The sequence below is a fragment of the Pan paniscus genome, chromosome 9 (assembly GCF_029289425.2).
Source record: "Pan paniscus chromosome 9, NHGRI_mPanPan1-v2.0_pri, whole genome shotgun sequence".
Lineage (NCBI taxonomy): Eukaryota > Metazoa > Chordata > Mammalia > Primates > Hominidae > Pan > Pan paniscus.
In genome coordinates this window covers 60722663-60746942 of record NC_073258.2, presented here as the reverse complement: position 1 = coordinate 60746942, position 24280 = coordinate 60722663, and the positions used below count along the sequence as shown (strand labels likewise).

Here is a 24280-nt window from a genome sequence, read left to right as displayed (position 1 = left end):
TGGCGGAAACAGCAGCCAATCGGCGATCAGATTGGCCGGGCATTCCGCATTCTCCCGTCCTCCCTGAGCGCTGGAAACTTCAGGAAAGCACCAATGAGCTTCCCCAAAAGTCTGATTGGCCTTTATCTGAACCAATCAAAGGTGGGTCTGGCGGACGCGTCCCACCCCAGGCTCTCACTGGGCGCTGTAGAATGACAGGCCCGAGAGAAATGCCAATATCCGCGGGGTCTTCCTCAAGTGACACTCAGCGGCACCAATCGACGTCCTTCTTCCCGGCGGCCGAGCCCTCCTCCCCGCGGCTGGCCGGGCGGGGCGGGGACGCTGCGCGGCGGTGGCTGATGCGGTAGCCGTGTGGGGCGCTCCGGGCGGCGACGGCGGCTCTCGTAGGCGGTTCCGGTCTTGTATCTCCAGGCGGCGGCGGCTCATGGCGGCGACGGAGCTGAGAGGAGTGGTGGGGCCAGGCCCGGCAGCCATTGCAGCACTTGGCGGCGGCGGCGCCGGTCCCCCAGTGGTGGGAGGAGGCGGCGGCCGCGGAGATGCGGGGCCAGGCTCCGGGGCCGCGTCAGGGACGGTGGTCGCGGCGGCGGCGGGAGGCCCGGGCCCGGGGGCCGGGGGAGTGGCGGCGGCTGGCCCGGCCCCTGCGCCGCCGACTGGGGGCTCGGGCGGCTCGGGCGCTGGGGGTTCGGGCTCGGCTCGAGAGGGCTGGCTCTTCAAATGGACTAATTATATCAAAGGCTACCAGCGGCGGTGGTTCGTGCTGAGCAACGGGCTCCTGAGCTACTACAGGTAACTGCTTCCGGGGCGCTGTCGCTCACCTTGCCTCCCCCATATCTGCCAACAGTCCCAGCTCCGGCGTTACCGCCAGCCGGCACCGCAGCCAGGGTTGCCCCAGGCCCCTTTTCGTCATCTGTGCGGATTGACAGCCCAGGGGTCGGAGCCCACTGTCACGAAAGTGAAAAGCCCCTGGACGTACACCTCCCCTCCCCTCGGGTTACCCACTCTTGGTGCCTTATCTTCCCTTCGCTCCCGGCCTTTCCAGTCATTAGTTGTTTGGTGAGCGTCTGTGCTTCCATTGTATTTCCACCAGCACATGGGTGCAATTGTTAATTCTGCAAGCAAGGCACCGGTGTAGGTACTAAGGGAACACATGCAGCAGAAGAAACCCGAGGCACTCCTCCCAAGGAACTTACAGTGGAAGTCCCAAGTTGTAGCTGTCAGTGCCCAGTCTCCAAAACTCAAGGTTATTCGTAGCTCTTGATGTACCCGTCCTTGCTCCCTTCACATTCAGACATAAGGGCATCACACACACAGGGTGGCTTCGGTATTCCGTCCCCTTTCTGCCTTATCTCTCCAAGACTTTGCATATGCTTTGGCCTCTGGACAGCCCAGAATGGAGATGTGCACCCCAGTGCTGCTTTTATTTTTGCTTGCCCCACCTCCTCCCGTGGAAATGATTAAGTGTTTTATCTGGCATTTCTGTGATTTTTTGGTTAGTTAGGATTAACTTTTATTAAAAGAAGAATCCATGTCTTTGGTGTGATTACTTCTGTTCAACAAGGTTTATTTTGGACTGTTTAATATATATTTATGGTGACTCATAACCTGGCCATCACATGGCACGCTTTTGGGCTAAAAAGGATAGAGGAGTTAAGATAGGTGATTTGGGGACAGGGCGTAAACATTTCCTGAGGGCTGGACAATGTGTCTAGGTGTTTTATATACAGTATTTCATTATAGTATTTTGTTGACTCCCAACAACAACCCTAGGAGTTGGGAAATATTCCCATCTTACTGATGAGGAAAACAGACTTAGCATGGGCAACTTTCCCAAGGTTTTGGAGCAGTTGGGATTTGAAACTACTTCTGTTCACTCAGGTTAGTGTTAAATGAATCGGTCAGTTACAGAGATAATTGCTTATCAATAGCAAGTAATTTTATGGATCATGCTTACTATGTGTATTTTATGCAAAAAGTATAAAAGTCTCCTTTAAGGGATATTTTGCTTAATGACATTCCAACTGAAATATTTTTTTCCGGAGACCATCCTCTTTGAGACCCAAAACACTGATGTTGAAGAGCAGCTCACTCTATATTTCTTTTCCTTCACCAAGAATCATTCTGCTACCCAGAGAGTTAGGCTGAACAAGTCTCTTTTCCATCAACTCCACTGTATTGGCTCTTAGAGAATTTTGAGGAGAAATTGAAGGTGGGAGTTGGAGGTTGTTGGCAGGAACACATTTTTACCTGTCCTCTTACAGGGCAAAATGCCTTAGATAGCTCATCCTCACTGCTTAATCAACAGTTGTGAATAATTGTATATTTCATTTGCATTACTGTATTCAGAATTGATTTTAATTATGACCCTTTCGAAGTACTTATCCAGGACCATCCATTTAAACTTAGATTACAAATCTAAAATTTTAATTTCCCCAGATTTTTCTCTCATTCAAGTTCATGTTTTCCTGTTATTATTGACCATCATTTTAATGTTTAATTGATTTATATCCTGACTTGTGTTGCAAGTCAATATTAATACTGTTTTTGCATTTTCAAAAATTGTATATCACCTCAGGGCCTTCGTATGTGGTCATTTCTCATCCAAGTTCTTACCGGATCCACTTTCCAGGCCAGTTGATTCTTTGATCAGTACTAGTGTTGATCAATAGTGATCTTAGACACTAATAACTTACATGTTGCTGTCTCTTTAAGTATTCGTTACCACTTTTCACTTCTCCCTTACAAGAGCTAGTGGTACCTGTCTGAGTACATATAAAACTCCTTCCAAAACATACCAAACCACATATTGGGAAATATGCCATAGGCCTGCCCTAGTCAACTTAGGTGGTCCCACCCATAAACAAACCAGCGGGATCCAGAGTTATCAATCTGTGCACTACCCTCAAAATTGCACTGAAATACCTCCTATCAAGTATACTGGCAGTTTATTTTTTCCTGCAGGATTCTTCTGGTCCTCATCTTCCTCCAAGAATTATTTAGACAAGTTGTCATTCCTCCTGCTTTTCATACCTCCAAAACCTGCAGTTTCTTATATATGCTGTTTCCAAAATGCTGTTTTCCTTTTAAGTGGGATTGTGTACTTCCTAGACCCATCCTCGGATGAGCTGTCCTAATAGGCCTTGGCAAACCACTTCCTTTACCTATCCTGGGCTTCCTTACGTACTCAGTTACTTAGATGTCCCATTACTTAAAACCTTATATAGAATCCCAACTCTCCCAGAAACATTGTGACAGGCCATAGTATTAGTTTTCCTGGCTAGCTTCTAGAGATTGAATTACTATTTCAGCTAGCCTTTTCAGGGAAGAACTTTCTGGCCAGAAAATACCACCTAATATTGTAGTGCCTGAAGAACCTATCTTGTACCCTGAGATTCATGTCTTTCCAGCTTCTGCACTAATCATTTATAATCATAAGTGTATCTGCCCAGACTCAAGAGCTCCGAGATCAAGTCTGCCTTACTCCCAGAGTTCCTTGGTATTTTTTAAACTGCTACAGACTTTTTGTAATTTGAGAAACTTCTTTAGTTTACAATGATGACCCAGGCAGAAGAGATTCCTACAATGATGACCCAGGCAGAAGAGATTCCTAAGAAGTGGTTTCCAAAAAGCTCCAATAAGGAGGAATGTGGAGGAAGGTCCAAGTAGTATACTTGGAGTAGAAAACATGAGCGAGCTGGCCTGTCAGCTGTGCATCTGTAATACAGCCTGCATTATTCATAATGTAACTGAAGCTTGGGGGTGGGGAGGTAAGAATAGAAAAAACGGATTCATGTTACAGTGTGGCAGGTGCAGGAGATGGAAAATGGCCCAGTTCATTGAGACCCTTCTGGCCTTCCCATACTATTTGAGGAAGGAAGAGCAGTTCATGTGAAAAATTGAACAACAACAAACCTGTCTTCCAGACTTTCTCAAACATACCAAATCTTATGGGGTGTGTGCCATTTCTGGCATGCAGGAATTCTAGATATGCCAGGTGTGTTTGGCTGCTTGACTCCACTGAAAGGGAAATGGCTCTGCTTTGTACTGTGGCAGTTGGCAAAGGACTTTGACCTCTGTGTTCCAATTTGGACAGGGAAAAGTGCAGTCTCAACATGCAGGTTCCTGGGCATAACCAGCGGGTGGTAGGGAAATGACACAGTTTGTGTTAGACACTCGATTGTGCTAGAAGCTTGATATTTTATGTGAAGCTTGGTATTCTATGTGAAGTGTCTTATAGCTTGTTGTCACCAAGTAATGCTGTAAAGTTCAAAAGTTAGTCTATTAATAGAACTGTCAGTCACTAGAGATCGGGAAAATTTTTACACCCAGTTCTCTGAGAGCAGATCTGCTGAATCTTTCCTAGCTATTAATAGACGGCTTAGGAGTTCCCACCAGTAGAGTATGGTGGACCTTAGGAATGAACATATTCCAGAAAGATTAAAACACTTGGTGATTCCTTTTTACTTCCCCAGAAAGCTAGTTATTCTTATTTCATATCATTTGAACCATAGCCAATATTTAATACTCTAAACATTTAAGGGTGCTTTTTTTACACTTCTGCGATATAACTCTAAGCATGATGTAACATTGGGCTGAGTTCTCATTTGGGCTGAGTTACAGTCGGGAGCGAGATGGTTTGGTATATATAAAATAGAGCTATTCTTAGGAAATGAGATTGTTGCATGAGGTTATAGGGCAATTTATAATTACAACTTGCTAAGTAAAAGATAATTCCTGACTGCAAAAGGGCGTGAGGGAACTTACTGAGATGATAGAAATGTTCTACATCTTGATTGTGGTGGTGGTTTGTCAAAACTCATTCAGTTGTACCTTTGTCAAAACTCATTCAGTTGTACCTTTATAATTGCTAAATTAACATTGCATGTAGTTATACCTCAGTATAGCCTATTTCTTTCTTTCTTTCTTTTTTTTTTTTTTTTTGAGACGGAGTTTCGCTCTTGTTGCCCAAGCTGGAGTGCAATAGTGGGATCTCAGCTCACTGCAACCTCCGCCTCTCAGGTTCAAGCGATTCTCCTGCCTCAGCCTCCTGAGTAGCTGGAATTACAGGCACACACCCGCACGCCTGGCTAATTTTTTGGATTTTTAGTAGAAACAGGATTTCACCATGTTAGCCAGGCCGGTCTGGAACTCCTGACCTCAGGTGATCTGCCCACCTCGGCCTCCCAAAGTGCTGGCATTACGGGCGCCCGGCCTGTAAAGCCTATTTCTAAAAAGAAAATGGTAAGAGGGACAGCAAAGCAAAAAAAAAAAATCTGACTCAGAAACAACACTTATAGGCTCTGAAGGGAAATCCCCACTAATTGTTTCGTGAATTTTAGGGACCCGTTTGAGGGACTAGAACTTGCTGATTCCTAAGACTGTCATATTTTCAGGGAGCTCAGAGTTATGAAAAGAAATGGAATGTGATAAAGGATAAACCGTCAACTTTCTGTTTAAATTGGCTTTGTCTTGTTATTACAGATCAAAGGCAGAAATGAGACATACCTGCCGTGGTACCATCAACCTTGCCACAGCCAACATTACCGTGGAGGACTCCTGCAACTTCATCATTTCCAATGGGGGTGCTCAGACCTACCATCTGAAAGCTAGTTCAGAAGTTGAGCGGCAGCGCTGGGTGACAGCCCTGGAACTGGCCAAGGCCAAAGCTGTGAAGATGCTGGCAGAGTCAGGTCAGGAGCAAAGAACACCTGCCTGGGGAACTTTCTTTTTGCCCCTTTTATGCACAGATTTTGTTTGTCATCATTATGCTGTGTCATTTGATTATCACCTATTTCCTAGAGGTCTCAAGCTTCTCGTCTTCATGCAGTATTTCTGCTGGAGTGATGGTTCTCAACCAGGGTTGATTCTCCTCCCCAGGGGACATTTGGCAATGTCTGGAGACATTTTTGGTTGTCACAGCTGAAGGGAGGGAGGTGCTATGGCATCTAGAGAGTAGAGGCCTGGGATGCTGCTGAACCTCCTATAATATACCAAACAGCCGCCAAAACAAAGAATTATCTGGCCAAGGTTGAAAAATTCTGTCCTAGAGGCATAACAGTTGTTCTTTTGCCTTTTAATTGGCTACCTTAAAATTTTGAGAAATAATTATTTTATTGGTGGGCCAGTCTTGGGAATATTATTCCTCAGAATTTGGATCTATTCGTGCTTTTTCTCCTGATACCTTCTTACTTAACTCTTTGTTAGTTAAGTTGAAACAATTTTAGTAGACTGCCAAAAACTGTATATGTGATATTTTCTATGAAAAATCTTCATTTTGCTGCATTGGTTAACTAAAAGGAGCAATCAAGTTAAGTTTTGATTATTCTTCAAGGAAAATGGTACAATTTTCTCCTGATATATTGATAGTTTAATCATACTGAGCTTGTTTACCTAGAACTGACCAAGATGGTCATCTGCTGACTTTGTTATCTTATCCCCTGTCATTTCCCATACTGTATGTTCATTCATCAGTGAAAGGAGAATTCACTGGTTTGTAAATTGTTTGGTAGTAAGTTATATTTTGACTTTGGCCCCGTCTCTCTGTCTAGCAGAAAGGACAGGTCTTTTCTCTTTTTTATTTTTTTTTTTTCTTGCTTTTAGTGCCGATGTTAGCTCCTCCAAAGGAAGTGACACTGCTAGAAAAGCACTTTGCAGTTACAAAGTGTTGAGTGTGAGAGGTACAACATAGCTTCTGTACTTGACTTATTATTGGAGAGCTATTTAAAGTGAGTTTTTGCATTCTTTTCATGGTGGCTTTAGTCATAAAGTTTCTGAGCTCTCTTTCAGAAGAGAAATTAATGGCCTTTTTTGTAATGTGGACTTTGTCTACAAAGAGCTAGACTGTGATTCTCAACTCATTTAATACAGGTCCCATCAGTCACCTATCAGATGATAGTGGATTTGCAAAAATAGTTAGCTTGGACTAGATAGGAATCATCAAGCTAGAGTTAAGGAGCTCAGTAATTAATTCCCAATTCCAAGAGCCTTTCAGCTTTTCCATTCTGTATTGTAGGTCAGTGGTTTTCAAACTTCAGTGTGTGTCAGTTACCTGGGCAGCTTATTAGAAAGGCAGATTCCTGGGCTTTGCCTCACACCAGCTAAATCGAAGTCTCTAGGGGTGGGCCTAGAGACTCTGCCCCTTTAAGAAGGACCTGGGGTGTTTGTGGTGCAGGTGATCTGTGGACCACACTATAGAGAAACCATCTGGTAATGGCAAGTTTTCAGTGAGTCAGAATGCACACAGCATGAGGAATGTTGGTTTGTTTCTGGACAGAGTAGGTAGGGTTCCAACTGTCACTCCTGGTTCTGGAATCATATAACCTTTCTTTTCATTCCTACAGATGAATCAGGAGATGAAGAGTCTGTCTCACAAACTGACAAGACTGAGCTGCAGAATACCCTTCGGACCCTCTCTAGCAAAGTAGAGGACTTGAGCACGTGCAATGACTTGATAGCTAAGCATGGCACAGCTCTGCAGCGTTCTCTCAGTGAGCTGGAGTCCCTGAAGTTGCCTGCTGAGAGCAATGAAAAGATCAAACAGGTCAACGAACGAGCCACACTCTTTAGGATAACATCCAATGCCATGATCAATGTGAGTGCAGATGGTGTCTGTGTTGCTTTTTGATTCATTCCCTCTTTGAAACATAATTCTCCCCAAATGCCTAAAAATTGTAATTGATAAAGCACAGAACATTAGGGCCTGCTTCACTGCTCAAGGGCTTTAAGTTACATTGTTTACTGCATGAAATAGAACAGGCTGTACAGATTGAATGACTTTCATGCTCTGCTTAAGTGATCAGGAGGTCTTTGCTGCAGCTGGGAATCAGGAGTCCAGGGTTCCTTCACTGACTGCTCTGCAGCCACTAGGACATCTGATCAGTATTAGCTGAGTCCCTTAATTTCTCTAGGTCGTGATTTTATGTATGTATGTATGTATGTATGTATGTATGTATTTATTTATTTTTGTCTCATTTCATCTGTTGGAACTAAAAGATCTCCCTGAGTCCCTTCCATTGTCATGTTCTTTGAGCTTTAAGTTGGAGTCATCTCCTTACTTTACTAACGCATTCAGGCATAAAGGGTGGTAAGTGGAGGCTAGATCAGGTACTAGTGAGAACCTTATAGTACTAGTTATTCCCATCTTTAGTCCTTGAATTCGAGGATAATTTTGGTGATAAGACAAAATATTCAACTTTGGGCACTTTTCTTTAAAAAGAGTGGTAAAACTTCAGCCTCCTTATGACTCCTAACTTGGGTGGCTGTTGTTGGTTTGCGGAACATTTTAGCTGCTTGGGTGCAAGACTCTGAGTAAACAGAGCACCCATGGCATTACCGATGTATTGATACGTATGAAATGAATACATGGTTTAAACAGTGCTGCTTTTCCTCTACTGATTCTTGCCTGGCAGGTTGTTTTAATTACCTTCTGCATAAAAACATTCAAAGGCATTTCATAAGTGAGAAGAGTACTCTGTGAGAAATTATGTAGGGTAGATTTTTTTTTCCTAATTAAATGGGATGAAATTACCTCTCTAGTGCCAGACTTTCCCATGACCATGGGAAAGTATCGTTTTTCTCATTTAACCCCTTTCTTACTTAATAGATAGTTGGATAACCTTTATTTTAACATCATTTTTCTGATGTGTTTAACACTATCTTCAGTGCTGTGATTCACACAAAGTAAAAAGACAAATTACATTCTCCACTTAGGGACTGCAGGAAGATTATCTCCTAGGACTGACCAGTCAGCCAGTCAGGGTGCTTGTGTTTCTGATGTCTGGTCGTGTATTCCTGGAGACTGTGTGCCTGGTTTTCCAGTCCCCTTGTGATCAGGAAAACCTCATTAAGTCATACAGTCAATTAAATAGTAAATACGTATACTTTTTAAATAAAACAACTCGGCACAATGGTCTCCTGAGAGTGAATGCCACCTTTTATCCAAATCAGATGAACACCCCAATCCATAATTTTTTTTTTTACCTTGATGTAAAAATTTTGCTAAGTAAAGCATCCCTTTATAAACCTAAACCTTTAGTTTCAATTTTTCTCTTGAAAATGTACTCATCTTTGTTCCTTGGGGAAATTCTTCCCTAAGTTCTAAGTGTCCAGAGTTTGTGTTAAAGGGAATGATCTCTTGGAAGTCAGAGATGAGTTCTGTTTTCATTCTTTACTCTCTTGCTGCACTGCCTGTGCCCTTTTCCTAGCCAGTTATTGCTTAAAATACATTTTTTTATCCCTGTGTTGTTTCCTTTGTACCTTTTAGTATGATACTAGCAAGGCCTTAAGTATAATACACATGTTAAAAATTAGCATGCTAGAGCATCACAGCTCTAAACGGGCAAAGTTATATCAAAGGAAGAATATGTTTCACTCAATTACTTCTTTAAAAATTAATTTAATTTTTGATTCAAGGGGCACGTGTGCAGGTTTGTTACATAGGTATATTGCGTGATGCTGAGGTTTGGGCTTCTAATTATCCCATTGCCCAAGTAGTGAACGTAGTATGCAACAGGTAGTTTTTCAACCTTTGGTTCTCTTCCTCCCCACTTTTGGAATCCCTAGTGTTTATTGTTTCTGTCTTTGTGTTGGTGTGTACCCAATGTTTAGCTCCCACTTATAAGTGAGAAGATGTGTTTTTTTTTTTTCTGTGTCTGCATTAATTCAGTTAGGATATTGGCCTCCAGTTGCATTCATGTTGCTGCAAAGGACATGATATTGTTTTTTTTATGGCCGTTTCAGTTTCTTGACTGCTTAGGGTAGAGCTTTTCTAACTGTCAAAGTGAATCTGATCAGAGAATTAAATTTGACACTTTTAGTATATTCATCTGCCATCTATTGAGCATGAGCTGTGTTCCACGAACTGTGCTAGTGGATATTGCTGAGGGCAGATATGGTCCATGTCCTCAGGAAGATCACTATTTAGTGAGGGATGGAGAATTAAAGGGATCATTATGGACTATGTTGAGTGACTTGATAGAAATGAGCACAGGCTGCTATGGTATAGCACTTTGGAAGTATTTGGCTCAGACTAGGAAATTTCTCTAATTTCCTCAACTAAATTCTGAAGGAGCAGTGAGAGTCTTCCTATGAAGAAAGGCAAGCTAGAACTTGGGGCCTGGAGTCCAACTGCCTTCATGACCTATCTCTGTAACTTGAGGCAACCTGCATCCTGTCCAACTGCCTCTATGACCTATGTGTATAACTTGGGGCAACCTGCATCCTCTGTGACATCAATTCCTTATCTGTAAATGGTAATGATACTAGCAGATACTTCAAAGGCTTGTTGAAAGGCTTTTGTCAGATAATTGATGTGAAGTGCTCGGCAAAGTGCCTGACATATGATTGTCTCTGGCAAATTTTAATTACAGTCAGTATTACTAAAAGGGAATGAGGCCAGGCATGGTGCCTTGCACCTGTAATCCCAGCACTTTGTGAGGCCGAGTCGAGTGGATCACCTGAGGTCAGGAGTTCGAGACCAGCCTGGCCAACATGGTGAAACCCCCATCTCTACCAAAAGAAATAAAAAAATTAGCCAGACATGGTGACTGAGGCATGAGAATCACTTGAACCCAGGAGGCGGAGGTTGCAGTGAGCTGAGATCGTAGCACTGCACTCTGTAGCCTGGGCGACAGAGCGAGACTCTGTCTCAAAAATAAATAAACAAATTAATGAAATAAAAGGGAATGAGGGAGAAGCTTTGATCCAGGTAGTGGTATGGGATATTCAGATCTATCCCTTTCCCCAAAGTCTGGGAACTGCTGGTAATTGACTGTTAGTCGAGCAAGGAAGTAGCTAGCATGAGGCTTGGGAGGAGTTAATTGTGGGGGAGAGAAAGGGGTGCAGATCATACCAACTAAGCTTGGTAGTAGTGGATTAGAAGATGAGACCAATTTTGATGCAGTCATAATTTTTTTCTTTTTTTTTGAGACGGAGTCTCGCTTTGTCACCCAGGCTGGAGTGCAATAGTGTGATCTCAGCTCACTGTAACCTCCGTCTCCCGGGTTCAAGCAGTTCTTCTGCCTCAGCCTCCCAAGTAGCTGGGACTACAGGCGCACACTACCACACCCGACTAATTTTTTGTGTTTTTAGTGGAGATGGGGTTTCACCATCTTGGCCAGGCTGGTCTTGAACTCCTGACCTTGTGATCCACCTGCCTAGGCCTCCCAAAGTGCTGGGATTACAGACATGAGCCACTGTGCTCGGCCTTTTTCTTTTCTTTTTTTTTTTAGAGACAGAGTATTGCTCTCTCACCCAGGCTGGAGTGCAGTGGCACCATCATAGCTCACTGCAGCCTTGAGCACCCAGGCTCAAGTGAGTCTCACTCCTCAGCCTTCTGAGTAGCTGGGACTACAGGCAGAGCTGCTACACTCAACTTTTTTTTTGAGACAGAGTCTTGCTTTGTCACCCAGGCTAGAGTGCAGTGCACAATCTTGGTTCACTGTAACCTCCGCCTCTTGGGTTCAAGCAATTCTTCTACCTCATCCTCCCAAGTAGCTGGGACTACAGGCGCGCATCACCATGCCTGGCTAATTTTTGTATTTTTAGTAGAGATGGGGTTTCACTATGTTGGCCAGGCTGGTCTCGGACACCTAACCTCAGGTAATTTGCCTGCCTCGGCCTCCCAAAGTGCTGGGATTAAAGGTGTAAGCCACTATACCCAGCCTCTTTTTTAAATTTTTATATCTTTTTTTAATTTTTATATAGAGATGGGGTCTTGTATGTTGTCCAGGCTGATCTTAAACTCCTGGTCTCAGGTACTCCTTCTGTCTTGGCCTTCCAAAGTGTTTTACATACGTGAGCTACCATGCCCAGCTTATAATAACTAACACCTTATTGAATGTTTATTGTGAGCCTAATGTGGTTCTAAGTGCTTACATGTAAAACAACAACTCTTTGAGGTAGTTACTCTATTGTTACTATTTGTTTATGGAAAAGGAAGATGAGGCACAGAGAGGTTAAATAACTTACCCTTATTTGTACAGCTAGATAGTGGGATGGATCTGTGATTTGAGCCCCACCGGTCCAACTCCAGAGTATGCACTCTGTACTGTTTCTGAGTATGGAGGATGGAAAGACATGTACAGATTTTTAAAATATTAAAGAAGAATCAATAGGACTTGATAACTGGCTGTGAGGAAGGAAGCAAAAGTAAGAGAAGGATGCCCCTTAATTTTCTGGCTTGGACAACTGGGAGGGCCCTGAAAGTTGGATTGGGGAACATCAAAGGGAAAAGCAGAGACAACATAGGAAATTGATGAGGCTGGGTGTGGTGCCTCACACCTGTAGTCCCAGGTGTGGATCACTTGAGCCTGGGAGTTGAAAGATTAGCCTGAGCAACATGGCAGAATCCCACCTCTATATTAACTACAAAAATTAGCTGGGCATTGTGGCTCATGCCTGTAGTCCCAGCTACTTGGGAGGCTCAGGTAGGAGGATCACTTGAACTTGGGAGGTTGAGGCTGCAGTGAGCCATGATTGTGCCACTGCACTCCAACCTGGGTGACAGAGCAAGAACATGTCTCAAAAAAAAAAAAAAACTGAAGGTGATGAGTTCACTTTGGGATGCATTAATTTTGAAGTTACTTTGAGCCGTTGAATAGGGAGTTGGATATTCTATTCTGAATCTCAGTAAGTGCTGGGCTAGAATTAGTGATTTAGTAGCCATTAGCCTATAGGCAGTGGTTGAAACCATGGGAGTAAATATCCTGTTTACCTTTTAGCTTCTCTGTAACAGGGAATAGATTTTTAAGCTTACGTTGCTTGCCTCCTTCCTTTATTTATTTATTAAGCAAACTTTATCAGATCCCTATTATGTACAGAGCAACTAAATTAGGAGCTGGAGATCTATATATGAATAAGCTCAAAAATGTGTTTTTAAATTGCATGTGATCCATCTGGAGAGATAGAAAATCAGTCACGATACTGCTGTGCATGTGTAAAATAGAAGTTTGTGCAAAATGCAGTGGAAATGTAGAGAAGAGACTGGCTGCTTATGAGACTGGTGGGGGGATGTCACAAAGTAGCATTTGCCATAGATCTTAAAGAAAGATTTGCCCTTTCTTAGAAACAGGGGATAGGGATGGACATTCTAGGTAGAGTGAATAGCATATGCTGAGGTATGTAGGCCTGAAAGAAATCTGTGTCCACGACTGGGCACGGTGGCTCATGCCTGTAATCCCAACACTTTGGGAGGCTGAGATGGGTAGATCACTTGAGTCCGTGAGTTCGATACCAGTCTGGGTAACAAGGCAAAATTCCATCTCTACAAAATACAAAAATTAGTCGGCCATGGTGGTACATAACTGTAGTCCCAACTGCTCAGCGGGGCTAAGGTAGGAGGATCACCTGAGCCTGACGAGGTTGAGGCTGCAGTGAGCTGTGATCTGCACTCTACTCCAGCCTGTGCCAGAAATCTGTGTGCAAGAAATGGTGAGCAGTTCAGTGTGGCTGCATTGTAGGGTGCAGTGCTAAGTACACATGCCTGGCGAGGAGAATACAAGGCAGGTGATGGCCGTATTATGAAGGTCTCTTTATGTTCATAACCAGTAGTTAGTATTTGATCCTCATGTTAGTGGGGAGCCACTTGGGGAGGGACTTGATATAATCATATTTGTGGGTTTTTTCTCTAAATCTCTTCTTTGATTTTTCAAGTAGGCTTCTAATATTTTTCTTTTTAACCCTTCCTCCTGCACACTGAAGGCTCCTAATTTTTAAGGTCAGTTGTTTCTCTTAGTGGCCAAAATAAAAACCAAATGAGTTTCCCCATACTTGGTCTACCTCAGTGTAGATTCTCTGTTCTCAGTGTCTGAAGTCCTTAGCTTTCAGTTACTTGAGTTTAGTCAAGAATTTGTTGAAAGCAGTTATCCTGTGTGTGCCCTCATCCTTCTTTCAGTCAGCAGTTCTCTACTTTTGGTGCAGTTCACATACCTGCTCTTTTTGATGTTGTCACAAATACTTCGTCTAGGTTTACTGCTCACTTGGCATTTGTTTGGTTCTCGTGACCAGGAAAGTGTAAAAGAACCATGACAACCATATTTACTTTTTTTCTGGGTTTGACCTTGATTTCAGCATGGAGCTAGCTGTCCCTGATACCTTGGCGTAAAAGGGAAAGTCTTTCATTGTAATTTGCCAGTTAAAAGTTCCCAGAATAAGGTTACTCAATGGGCTTGCAGAAGCCTGAGGGGAAACTCTGACTAGTTGAGGTGACACAGTCAACGCTTTCTCCATACAGGCCTGCAGAGATTTCCTCATGTTAGCCCAGACCCATAGTAAAAAATGGCAAAAGTCACTACAGTATGAAAGAGACCAGCGTATCCGACTGGAAGAAACCCTCGAGCAGCTGGCGAAGCAGCATAATCACCTGGAGAGGGCCTTCCGAGGAGCCACGGTGCTGCCGGCAAACACTCCTGGCAATGTGGGTTCTGGTAAAGGTAAGACACTTAGCTCTCAGGTAGCCTGGTCTGAGGTGAGCCAGATGGTTTTCTGCAGTTGATAGGAAAACTCCAAACTCTTCACAGTCAATGAGTCATGTGAAATGGAATTGGAACCCATTGATTTATTCTGGATTTTCCACTGCTTTCTACCATTTTTTGCTGTGTTTGTGGTTAGTATTTAAAAGAACTTGCCATATCAGACATTTGGTAAAGATAACCAAAGTCAACAAATGGGACTTTTCTTCTTGTAGATCAGTGCTGCTCTGGCAAAGGGGACATGAGCGATGAAGATGATGAGAATGAATTTTTTGATGCACCTGAGATCATTACCATGCCTGAAAATTTGGGCCACAAGTGAGTTATCCTTGATTGTTGAAGCAAATAAACATATCTTCACCATCGTATTTTACCATCATATTTTAACCATCAAAAGGTTAAAAACATTTCAGTGAGAGTATTATAATTGTCAATATTGAATCTGGGCCCTTTTCCCTTTTTTTTTTTTTTTTTGTCTCAAGATCTCTTTGTAGAATGGGCCCTTTTTCTTAAGTAAGTGAAAAAGTGTCAGCTTTTTTACGTAAACAAATTCTCCAGAGATATTTAAATTCATTCCTATTTTAAATGTCGTCATTTGATCACCCATCAATAAGTTTATACAGTGTACTTGGCATTCTGCTTTGTAAAGAAATGTCCAGGACCACACTCTAGTTCTGGTCTTTGTTCTAATTCTCCTGTGTTTCCCATCTGTACAGACGTACTGGCAGCAATATCAGTGGAGCCAGCAGTGACATCAGCCTTGATGAACAGGTAATTCTTATATGGGAGATGTCAGAGGTGAGGGACGTGGGTTGTGATTCCCAAGGACTTTTTTTTTTTTTTGTGAAGTGCTAAGAGGAACTGATTTTTTTTTCTTTTTTTAGCACGGGGGAAGGGAAGGTTATAAATACCAGGTTTTCTGTTCTTTGTGGGTGGTTGAATGGCTTTGTTTTGCTCTCAGTACAAGCATCAGCTGGAGGAGACCAAAAAGGAAAAGAGAACCAGAATACCATACAAGCCAAACTATAGCCTCAATTTATGGAGCATCATGAAGAACTGCATTGGAAAAGAACTCTCTAAGATCCCCATGCCGGTAAGGTTCTTGCACACTGGAGCTGCTGCCAGGAGTTCCTCTCAAGCCTCAGTGGGAAGAGTGCTGATATGACAGCCCCACCCACTTGTGCGGCAGTTTGTGGCATGGTCTTTTTTACCTTTATAATCATAAACTGTTCCATAAATTTAGCTGCTTTAATTTTGGCTCTGGATCTGATATGTTCCTAGATCACCTAGAATCAGATGTATATGCTCAGTAGCAGTTATTTTTGAGCAAATTCCTATGCTAGATGCACTGGGGACATGCAAAGATAAATACATCATAGTTTCTGTTTTCAAGACGTGTGTAGTTTAAAAGAGACAGACATGAAAACAGGTAGAAAACATTATTTTCTGTGATAGTATTATGGAAAGTACGACACAGACAAAGGCTTAGGGAACACATAAGCAAAAATCGTTCATTCAAACCAGACAGATGACCATCGCCATGGCAAAGATGGTGTTTGGGCTGACCTCTCTGCCCCATCATGTCTTCCTCCAGTCTGTCTACACTGTTGTCAAAGTGATTTTTGAAAAATGTCAAATGTAGTCATGTCAGTCCTCAGCTGAAAATCCTTTACTGGATCTTCATTGCTTTCATCATAGTCCAGATACCTTAGGGGGCTTGGTAACTCCTCCCCATGGGCGAGGCTCTACCCCACGCATCCCAAGTTCTAGTCATTAGGATTTCCTTCAGGCATCCTGTCCTTTCCCTCAGGGCATTTGTACACACTGCTCTTTCTGCCTAGACTTTTGTCAGTTCCCTATCAACACTTGCCACTTTTTTTCTGCTGTGGCTAATACCCATTTCTTGAGGATGCAGCTATAGTGTGTCTTTTTCAGCAAACCTCCTCCAGTGCATCCTGTCAGGATGAAATGTCTCTCCTTTGTGCTCCAACAAGTTCCACTGTTGATGGTGTAAACAGTGTGTATCACTGCTTGTTCATTTCACAAGCATTTTCTGGGTGCCTACTATTTGCCTGATGTTGTGCTAGTTTTCAGTTAGGTATAGAAGATATAGGTTCAATTTATTAAAGAAACAAATTCATGGGGCCAACTGTGGGGTTGGGGAGACAAAAAAAAAATTCAAAATATATCAGTTTAAGCCAGGGGTCATCACACTAAGGCCCTCAGGCCAACTCTGGCTACCATCTAAGAAGCATAATAGTTTGTGATGTGAAAATTAGATGAATTCAGTTGTTAACATCCATGACATTTTATAGGAGCACAATAATACTCTTTCATTTACGTATCATCTGCAGCTGCTTTCATCCTATAACAGCAGTGTTAAGTGGTTGTGACAAAGACCATATGGCCCTCAAAGCCTAAATATTTGCTATCCAGCCCTTTGCAGAAAAAGCTGTCAACCTCTGCCTTAAACAAATGTTGGCTTAACTCATTATTGTGTTCAAGCCCAGAAGTAGGTGGTCCAGGGCTAGTGCCATACTCTATGGTGTCAGAGCCAGGCTTCTTTCTGTCCTGGGGCTCTGCTGCCTTTGGCCTCAGTCCGCAGGCCCAAAGTGGCCGCTCCAGCTTGAGTCATCAGAGCCTTATTCCAGCTAGCCGGAAAATGGAAAAAGAGGAAAGGCTGTACCATTTAAGGGTGCATCCTGGCTGGGTGCGGTGGCTCATGCGTGTAATCCCAGCACTTTGGGAGGCCAAGGCAGGTGCATCACTTGAGGTCAGGAGTTCAAGACCAGCCTGGGCAAAATGGTGAAACCCTGTCTCTACTAAAAATACAAAAGTTAAACGGGTGTGGTGGTGCACACCTCTAGTCCCAGATACTCGGGAGGGTGATGCAGGAGAATTGCTTGAACCCAGGAGGCGGAGGTTGCAGTGAGCTGAGATCGCACCACTATACTCCAGCCTGGGTGACAGAGCTAGACTCTGTCTCAAAAAACCAAGAAGATGCTTCCTGGAAGTTGCATAAATCACTATCACTTAAATCTGTGTGGCTAAAACTTAGCTATATGGCCACAGTTAGCTGGAGAGAAGGCTAGAAATGAAGACTTCTGTTCTGGATGGCATGGCCTTGTGAAAAATTAAGGGTTCTACCAGTTGTAGAAGAATGGAAGAATGGATGGTGGGGATGGGCGAGTGGCTACAGGTTTTGTCCACAGCCAGCTACTAAGCATACAAAAATGCAGAAGGCATTCTCCCTACCCTCTTGAAGCTATGGACCAATATGTGGTTTCTGCCTCTTCATAGACTGCGTTCCTTGTGATCAGGGGCTACGTCTTGATGGTGTTTATAACCTTGATGCTTAGCCCTGTGCCTGGCATGTATAAATCATTTAGCAAATGTCGAAGTAATTAATTAACTGGGTCTTGGAAAACAAATAGGTTTATGTACAAATATGTAGAATTTTTGTTAGAGAAGTGTTGGGCTGGGTGCAACGCAACACTTGGGAGACTGAGGCAGGAGGACTGCTTGAGCCCAAGACTTCAAGACCAGTCTGGGCAACGTGGGGAGACCCTGTCTCTAAAATAATAAAAAATTCGGCTGGGCACAGTGGCTCATGCCTGTAATCCTAGCACTTTGGGAGACCAAGATGGGTGGATTGTCTGAGCTCAGGAGTTCGAGACCAGCCTAGGCAACATGATGAAACCCTGTCTCTACTAAAATAGAAAAAATTAGTGGGGCATGGTGGCACGAGCCTGTAGCCCCAGCTACTCAGGATGCTGAGGCATGAGAATGGCTTGAACCCTGGAGGCAGAGGTTGTAGTGAGTCGAGATGGTGCCACTACATTCCAGCCTTGACGACAAGCGAGACTGTCTCTCAAAACAAAATAGTAATAAGTTAGCCAGCATGGTTATGTGTGCCTGTAGTCCCAAGTATTTGGGAGGCTAAGGTGGGAGGATCACTTGAGACCGGGAGGTTGAGGCTGCAGTGAGCCATGATCTCACCACTGCACTCCAGCCTGGGTGAGAGCAAGACCCTGTCTCAAAAGAAAAAAAGGTTGACCTTCAGATAAGAAAAGGCCATGAGTAGCCTTAGGATAAACCTAAAATAATAATTAGTTTATTGGGGGCTTGAAAAGAAACCCCACTTGTCTGGAGTATTAGGTGCCTTGAAGGGAGTAGTGGGAAAGTGGACTGGAAAGGCATGTCATTGCAGTCTCAGTAATGTAGTTCCTGCTTAGAAACAGCTTCTGGTGCCATGCGCAGTGGCCCACACCTGTAAAAAAATCCCAGCACTTTGGGAGGCTGAGGCAGGCGGATCACTTGAGGTCAGGAGTTCGAGACCAGCCTGGCCAACATCTCTCTAAAAATATAAAAATTAGCTGGGCATGTTGGCGCACGTCTGTAATCCTAGCTGCTCGGGAGGCTGAGGCAGGAGAATTGCTTGAATCTGGGAGGCGGAGATTGCAGTGAGCCAAGATTGTGCCACTGCACTCCAGCCTGGGCAACAGAATGAGACTCCATCTCAAAAAAAAAAAAAAAAAACACAAAGAAATAGCTTCTGGGTCTAGGTGACTTCTCTGTCCTCCTTTACCATTAGTTCCTTGTTGATTTTGCCTTTAAGAATGTACAATCCTGTACCTGTTTGCCCGCAGATCAAGTCCTCACCCTTCCCCTACTCTAGGCTGTAACACAGGAAAACTAATCCCTCTGGGAAGTGTTTTTTCAGGCTTCCGTGGCTACTGGAGTCTGGCTGGGCTTCACTAATGCAAGATACCAGTAGGAGGTTATAACCGTGGGAAGTCTCTCCCTCTATGCCCTCTTGAGTGGTGCTCTGGCGCACCTACGTGGCTCTAGTTTTCACTGGAGAGGCCTGCCCTGCCTTGATGTTTTACATTCTCCTGATCCTCCTCTCTTGGACCCCCACCTCTAGGCTGTAGTAATACTGCTGCTTCTCCCCATCTTTCCACCCTACCAATGGTTATGGCTTCCTGCTGCTGCTAATCTCTGGGTTGTCTTTTTTTTTTGGGGTGCCCAATTTTTCATCAGCTGTATAGCTCCCTGCTTCCTTCTACTTTAAATACTCAGACTCATTTGTTTCCCTGTTTGGCTTTTGAGTAATAAAATGACCATTATAAGAAGCTTGGCACTTTTGGAGAAACTGGTTGTTGATGGGCAAGGCTGTGTGTGTGTGAAAAGCAGTGATAGCAATGTGCTGATTCTAGTCCCATGCACTGCTGGTATGTCTAGTACCACCAGTGGAGTACACTGCCTGTCCCCAGTTTTCCTCAAAATGTATGGAAATGTTACTTCGTATTGTCTAAATTCTGCCACGGACAGATTTTATTGGGTGTAGTTAATAAGTGCCCTCTTTAAAAAGAATCGAGGATTATGGCTTTTGCAGCGCGCCACCCCTCAGTGTGCATTTGTGTCATCATACTGCTTGTCTCTCAGTGTAGGGAAGAGGGCTCTGGGGTATGGCACACTGTTTTGGTGGGTCCTATTTCTCAAAGGATGAGTGTTGTTGGCCCTGTGGCTCTGTGTTCACTGGAAAATGTTCACAGAGAAACATTTGGGATATTTCTCAGAGAAAAAGCAGGCTCTAGTTTATGAATTTTATTTATTTATTTATTTATTTATTTATTTATTTTTAGACAGAGTCTCGCTCTGTTGCCCAGGCTGGAGTGCAGTGGCATGATCTTGGCTCACTGCAACCTCTGCTTCCTGGGCTCAAGCCATCATCCCACCTCAGCCTCCCAAGTAACTGAGACTACAGGTGCACGCCACCACACCGTGCTAATTTTTGTGTTTTTTTTTTTATAGAGATGGGGTTTTGCCATGTTTCCCAGGCTGGTCTCAAACTGCTGAGCACAAGCAATCCGCTTGCCTCAGCCTCCCAAAGTGCTAGGATTGTAAGCATGAGCCACCACACGTGGCCAAGTTTATTACTTTTAAAAATGTATGAATGTATAGAAACAAACTGAAAATGTTAATAGTGGTGATCTCATTTCAAGAAAATTTTTTCCTTGATACTTTGTTTTTAAAGTTTTTTACAGTTAAAAATTATACGATATTAATTTCATGATTGAGCGGGGGGTGGGGGGATAGCAAATATTAGGGTAATATGTAGCTCAGAGATTGGTGGGTAGAAGGGTGAACAAAAATGCCAAAAGAGATGGAACATCAGAAAGAAAAGTATTGTGTTTTTTTTGTTTGTTTAAGTAAAGCGTTGCTTAAGGCCAGAACCATTCACTAAAAAGGGAATTTTTTCTTTCTTCTTTTGTTCTCTGGACTTAGAACTCAGGCTAATAATATTTAGACTTGTTCATCTATATTATTAATTAAATAAGCTTTATGGACTCACTTGGGAACCTGACTTGTTTTATAGTGAATTTTTACATAGTAAAATCATTTAAAATTTCAAAGTTAATTTTGAAGCTGACTTTTTTAGGGAGTAGATGGGTGGGGAGCATGAACAATGTTTCTCACTCCCTACCCCTCCACTCCCCAAAAAAGTCAGCTTCTCTTGTTAACTTCTCTCTATCCAGTGGGTAGCATAGGGTCTGGCACACATGGGTACTCAATAAATATTTGTGGAATGAGTAAGTGAATAAATGAATGAATGAACATCTCCCCCAACAGAAGCCCCCAATTCCTGGCACACACACATAAACACACACATGCTTGCTTTATCCAGTACTTGGTCGCCTTAAGCTGGCTTCAGAATTAGAAAGGTAAGAGCATGCACAGCCCCCTCTCAACCCCCATCATGAGCACTTCACTCCCAGAAACACAATTATCCAGCCTCAGGAGAAATCAGAATCCTGGCCTGATGCAGAACTGAACTGAGATTTAGCAATTGTTTTGTCCAGGGTGGAAACTAACTTTTATAACTAGTCAGGATATAGCTGTACTTATAATTTACTACTGTTTCTTTCATTCTCCAAGTTAAATACCTGATTTCCTCTCTGGGTATACTTGTGCTAAAATACATTGCATTTCTTTTTTTAAAAACTTATTCATCCAACACCTATTTGATGATAGTCTTCTGTGGGCCAGTCACTGATGGATCTTGGGTATGTAGCACTCAACAGAAGAGGCATGGTTCCCATCTCAAAGAGCTTACAGTTAGTGAAATGAAAACAGTGATTTCTGCCACTCACAGACATGAACAGTTGACAAGGAGAATGGGTTGTTTGTGGGTTAAATATTAGAGCCGCTCTACTGAGCAAAGCCCTCTTTTCCCAGTGATTTATTTCCTAAACTGCAAAAAAATTAAACTGTCTCTTATAGATGAGTGAGCATAGTTTTTATATCTGTTCTTTTCCTTACAGGTAAATTTTAATGAGCCCTTGTCCATGCTTCAGCGCCTTACTGAAGATCTGGAATACCATGAGCTGTTAGACCGAGCTGCAAAATGTGAGAATTCTCTAGAACAGCTCTGTTATGTTGCAGCTTTCACCGTGTCCTCCTACTCCACTACTGTCTTCCGCACCAGTAAGCCATTCAACCCACTGCTTGGGGAGACCTTTGAGCTGGACCGATTAGAGGAGAATGGGTACCGATCCCTCTGTGAACAGGTAAAGGAACCTCAGGACCATAACGCATTTCCTTTCTGAAGAAAGAGATGATTTTTTGGTTAATCCCCTGGGTCTTATGTTTGCAGAAATTCTAGTCCCCGTCATCCCAGCTTTTATTCTTTTTCTTCAGAACTTCAGCGTTGGAGACCCTGGAGGTTCTGGGATTCACCTACTGTTGTGGGTGTAAAAACGTCAAGTGTGAATTTTGGTGTTTCTCACCAATTTATAGGCAGTATCTTTTCTTCTCCTTTCTGCCGTCTTAATTTGAACCTGATTTCTTCAAGGTGAGTCATCATCCCCCTGCTGCTGCGCACCATGCTGAGTCCAAAAATGGCTGGACATTGCGTCAGGAAATCAAAATCACCAGCAAGTTTCGAGGCAAATACCTCTCCATTATGCCCCTCGGTAAGGTTACCATCTTTGTCAGAATTAATGCTCCTAGAATGAAAGGTTTTCTGGCACGATGGAGGAGGTCACTGGCTCAAGAGTCAGGAGACAGGAGGTCTGATTCGAGCACTGACCCTCACTAACTGGCTTTGGGCAGGTATTTAACTTTTCAGCTATCAAATGAGTGTGGAGGCTAGAAACTCTTTAAGGACCCATCTAGTCCTAAATTCTTTATCCTCTTAGCTATATTTAACGCATCTCTAAGCACTATTTAGAACACAAGTTCTAGCATGCATTAAAAAAAAAATTCTGTCTCTTAACTGGTGGTGTTTTCTTCCTTACTTTGGCAGTCAGGTTCTCTCTGTAAATCAGAACTCATGATTGCAAGGTTAGGTTTCTTAGCTAATCCTTCCGCTTTCTCCTCTCCTTCCTCCCTTTTCCTCCACCTGATGGGTTAGGTATCATTTATGTAATGGCTGAATTCTAGGTCAGTGAAACTTTATTTTAAAAAGATCTGACTTGGGGCTGGGCACAGTGCCTCACCCCTGTAATCCTAGCACTTTGGGAGGCCAGGGCAGGCAGATTGTCTGAGCTCTGGAGTTCAAGACCAGCCTGGGCAACATGGTGAAACCCTGTCTTTACTAAGAATACAAAAAAATTAGCTGGGTGTGGTGGTGCACACCTGTAGTCTCAGCTACTCGGGAGGCTGAGGCACAAGAATTGCTTGAACCCGGGAGGCGGAGGTTTCAGTGAGCTGAGATTGCACTATTGCACTCCAGCCTGGACTGTAGAGTGAAACTCTATCTCAAAAAAAAAAAAAAGGAAAAACCCAAAAAACAAAAACTCTTATTGGATTACAAGTTAATTTTGTGTCAGGATCAGTCCTGGGAATGGAATCCTAGTATACAATGTTAGAGATCCTATACCTTAGAAGAAATCCAGTTATTCAAAAAGTATGATAGAGCTTCTCAATGCTTTCTTGAACTAGAGCAACCATGTTTGGCCAAGTGTGTGCTGAAGAGTAAAAGCTGCTCTACAAAAAGAGATCAAAGCACAAAGCAGTTAGAGAAAACAAGTAGCTCCCAAGAGACAGAGCTTACCATAACTCCCTGAGCTCCTGGTGGCTTTCCATTTCCAGGTTCTAGTCTTTCACGAGGTATAGCTACAGTTCTTAAATATTGCAATATAGACTGCTTCTTTAATGAATTCACCTTTGCTCAGAAACACAAATGCAGCAAACATAGTGCAAACTAGAAATTAGCCAGAAAAAAAGTTCATATATGTTTTCTAACATATGTAAAGGGAGAAAAGAAATTGCAGTGTTACCTCTAATTTCATGGTTAATATGCAGAAGGTCCCTAAACGAAAAGGAGACTAAGTGATACATCAGTCTTGATCTTTACCAAGGACCTTTAAAAAGCTTCTACATGCTTAATTGTCTTTGCAGCTAACAATTTCTGAAGTATTAGCTTAAGAGTAGTAAATGCCTGAGATGTTAACATCTTATTTGCAGAATTTGGGTGTCAGTGGCCGTATTGCAATGTGATGTTTCACCATAGAGAAGAGTTTCAGAGGCCCCTTGAGGATCTCTAAAGGGATGAATTATATTTCATTCCATGGGTGGTTAGGTACAGTCAGCCATCCATACCTGGGTATTCTGCATTCATGGATTCAAACAACCTTGGACTGAGAGTACTGGGGGCCGGGTGTGGTGGCTCATGCCTGTAATCCCAGCACTTTGGGAGGCCGAGGCAGGCGGATCACCTGAGGTCAGGAGTTTGAGACCAGCCTGGCCAACATGGTGAAACCCCGTCTGTACTAAAAATACAAAAATTAGCCAGGCGTGGTGGTGGG

At 43.2% G+C, this 24280-nt stretch overlaps 1 protein-coding gene across 1 annotated transcript in view; it reads left to right on the top strand.

Moving 5' to 3' along the window:
* The first annotated feature begins 287 nt into the window (after positions 1 to 287).
* OSBP (oxysterol binding protein) overlaps positions 288 to 24280 on the top strand; it is a 40096-nt gene continuing 16103 nt past the window's right edge. Inside the window, exons 1-9 of the mRNA XM_003826362.7 lie at positions 288 to 786; positions 5479 to 5687; positions 7338 to 7588; positions 14228 to 14426; positions 14681 to 14783; positions 15182 to 15236; positions 15427 to 15558; positions 21794 to 22039; positions 22324 to 22444. Coding sequence (XP_003826410.2) covers positions 425 to 786; positions 5479 to 5687; positions 7338 to 7588; positions 14228 to 14426; positions 14681 to 14783; positions 15182 to 15236; positions 15427 to 15558; positions 21794 to 22039; positions 22324 to 22444 — 1678 coding nt within the window. The 5' untranslated portion in view covers positions 288 to 424. The remainder of the gene's footprint in view (positions 787 to 5478; positions 5688 to 7337; positions 7589 to 14227; positions 14427 to 14680; positions 14784 to 15181; positions 15237 to 15426; positions 15559 to 21793; positions 22040 to 22323; positions 22445 to 24280) is intronic.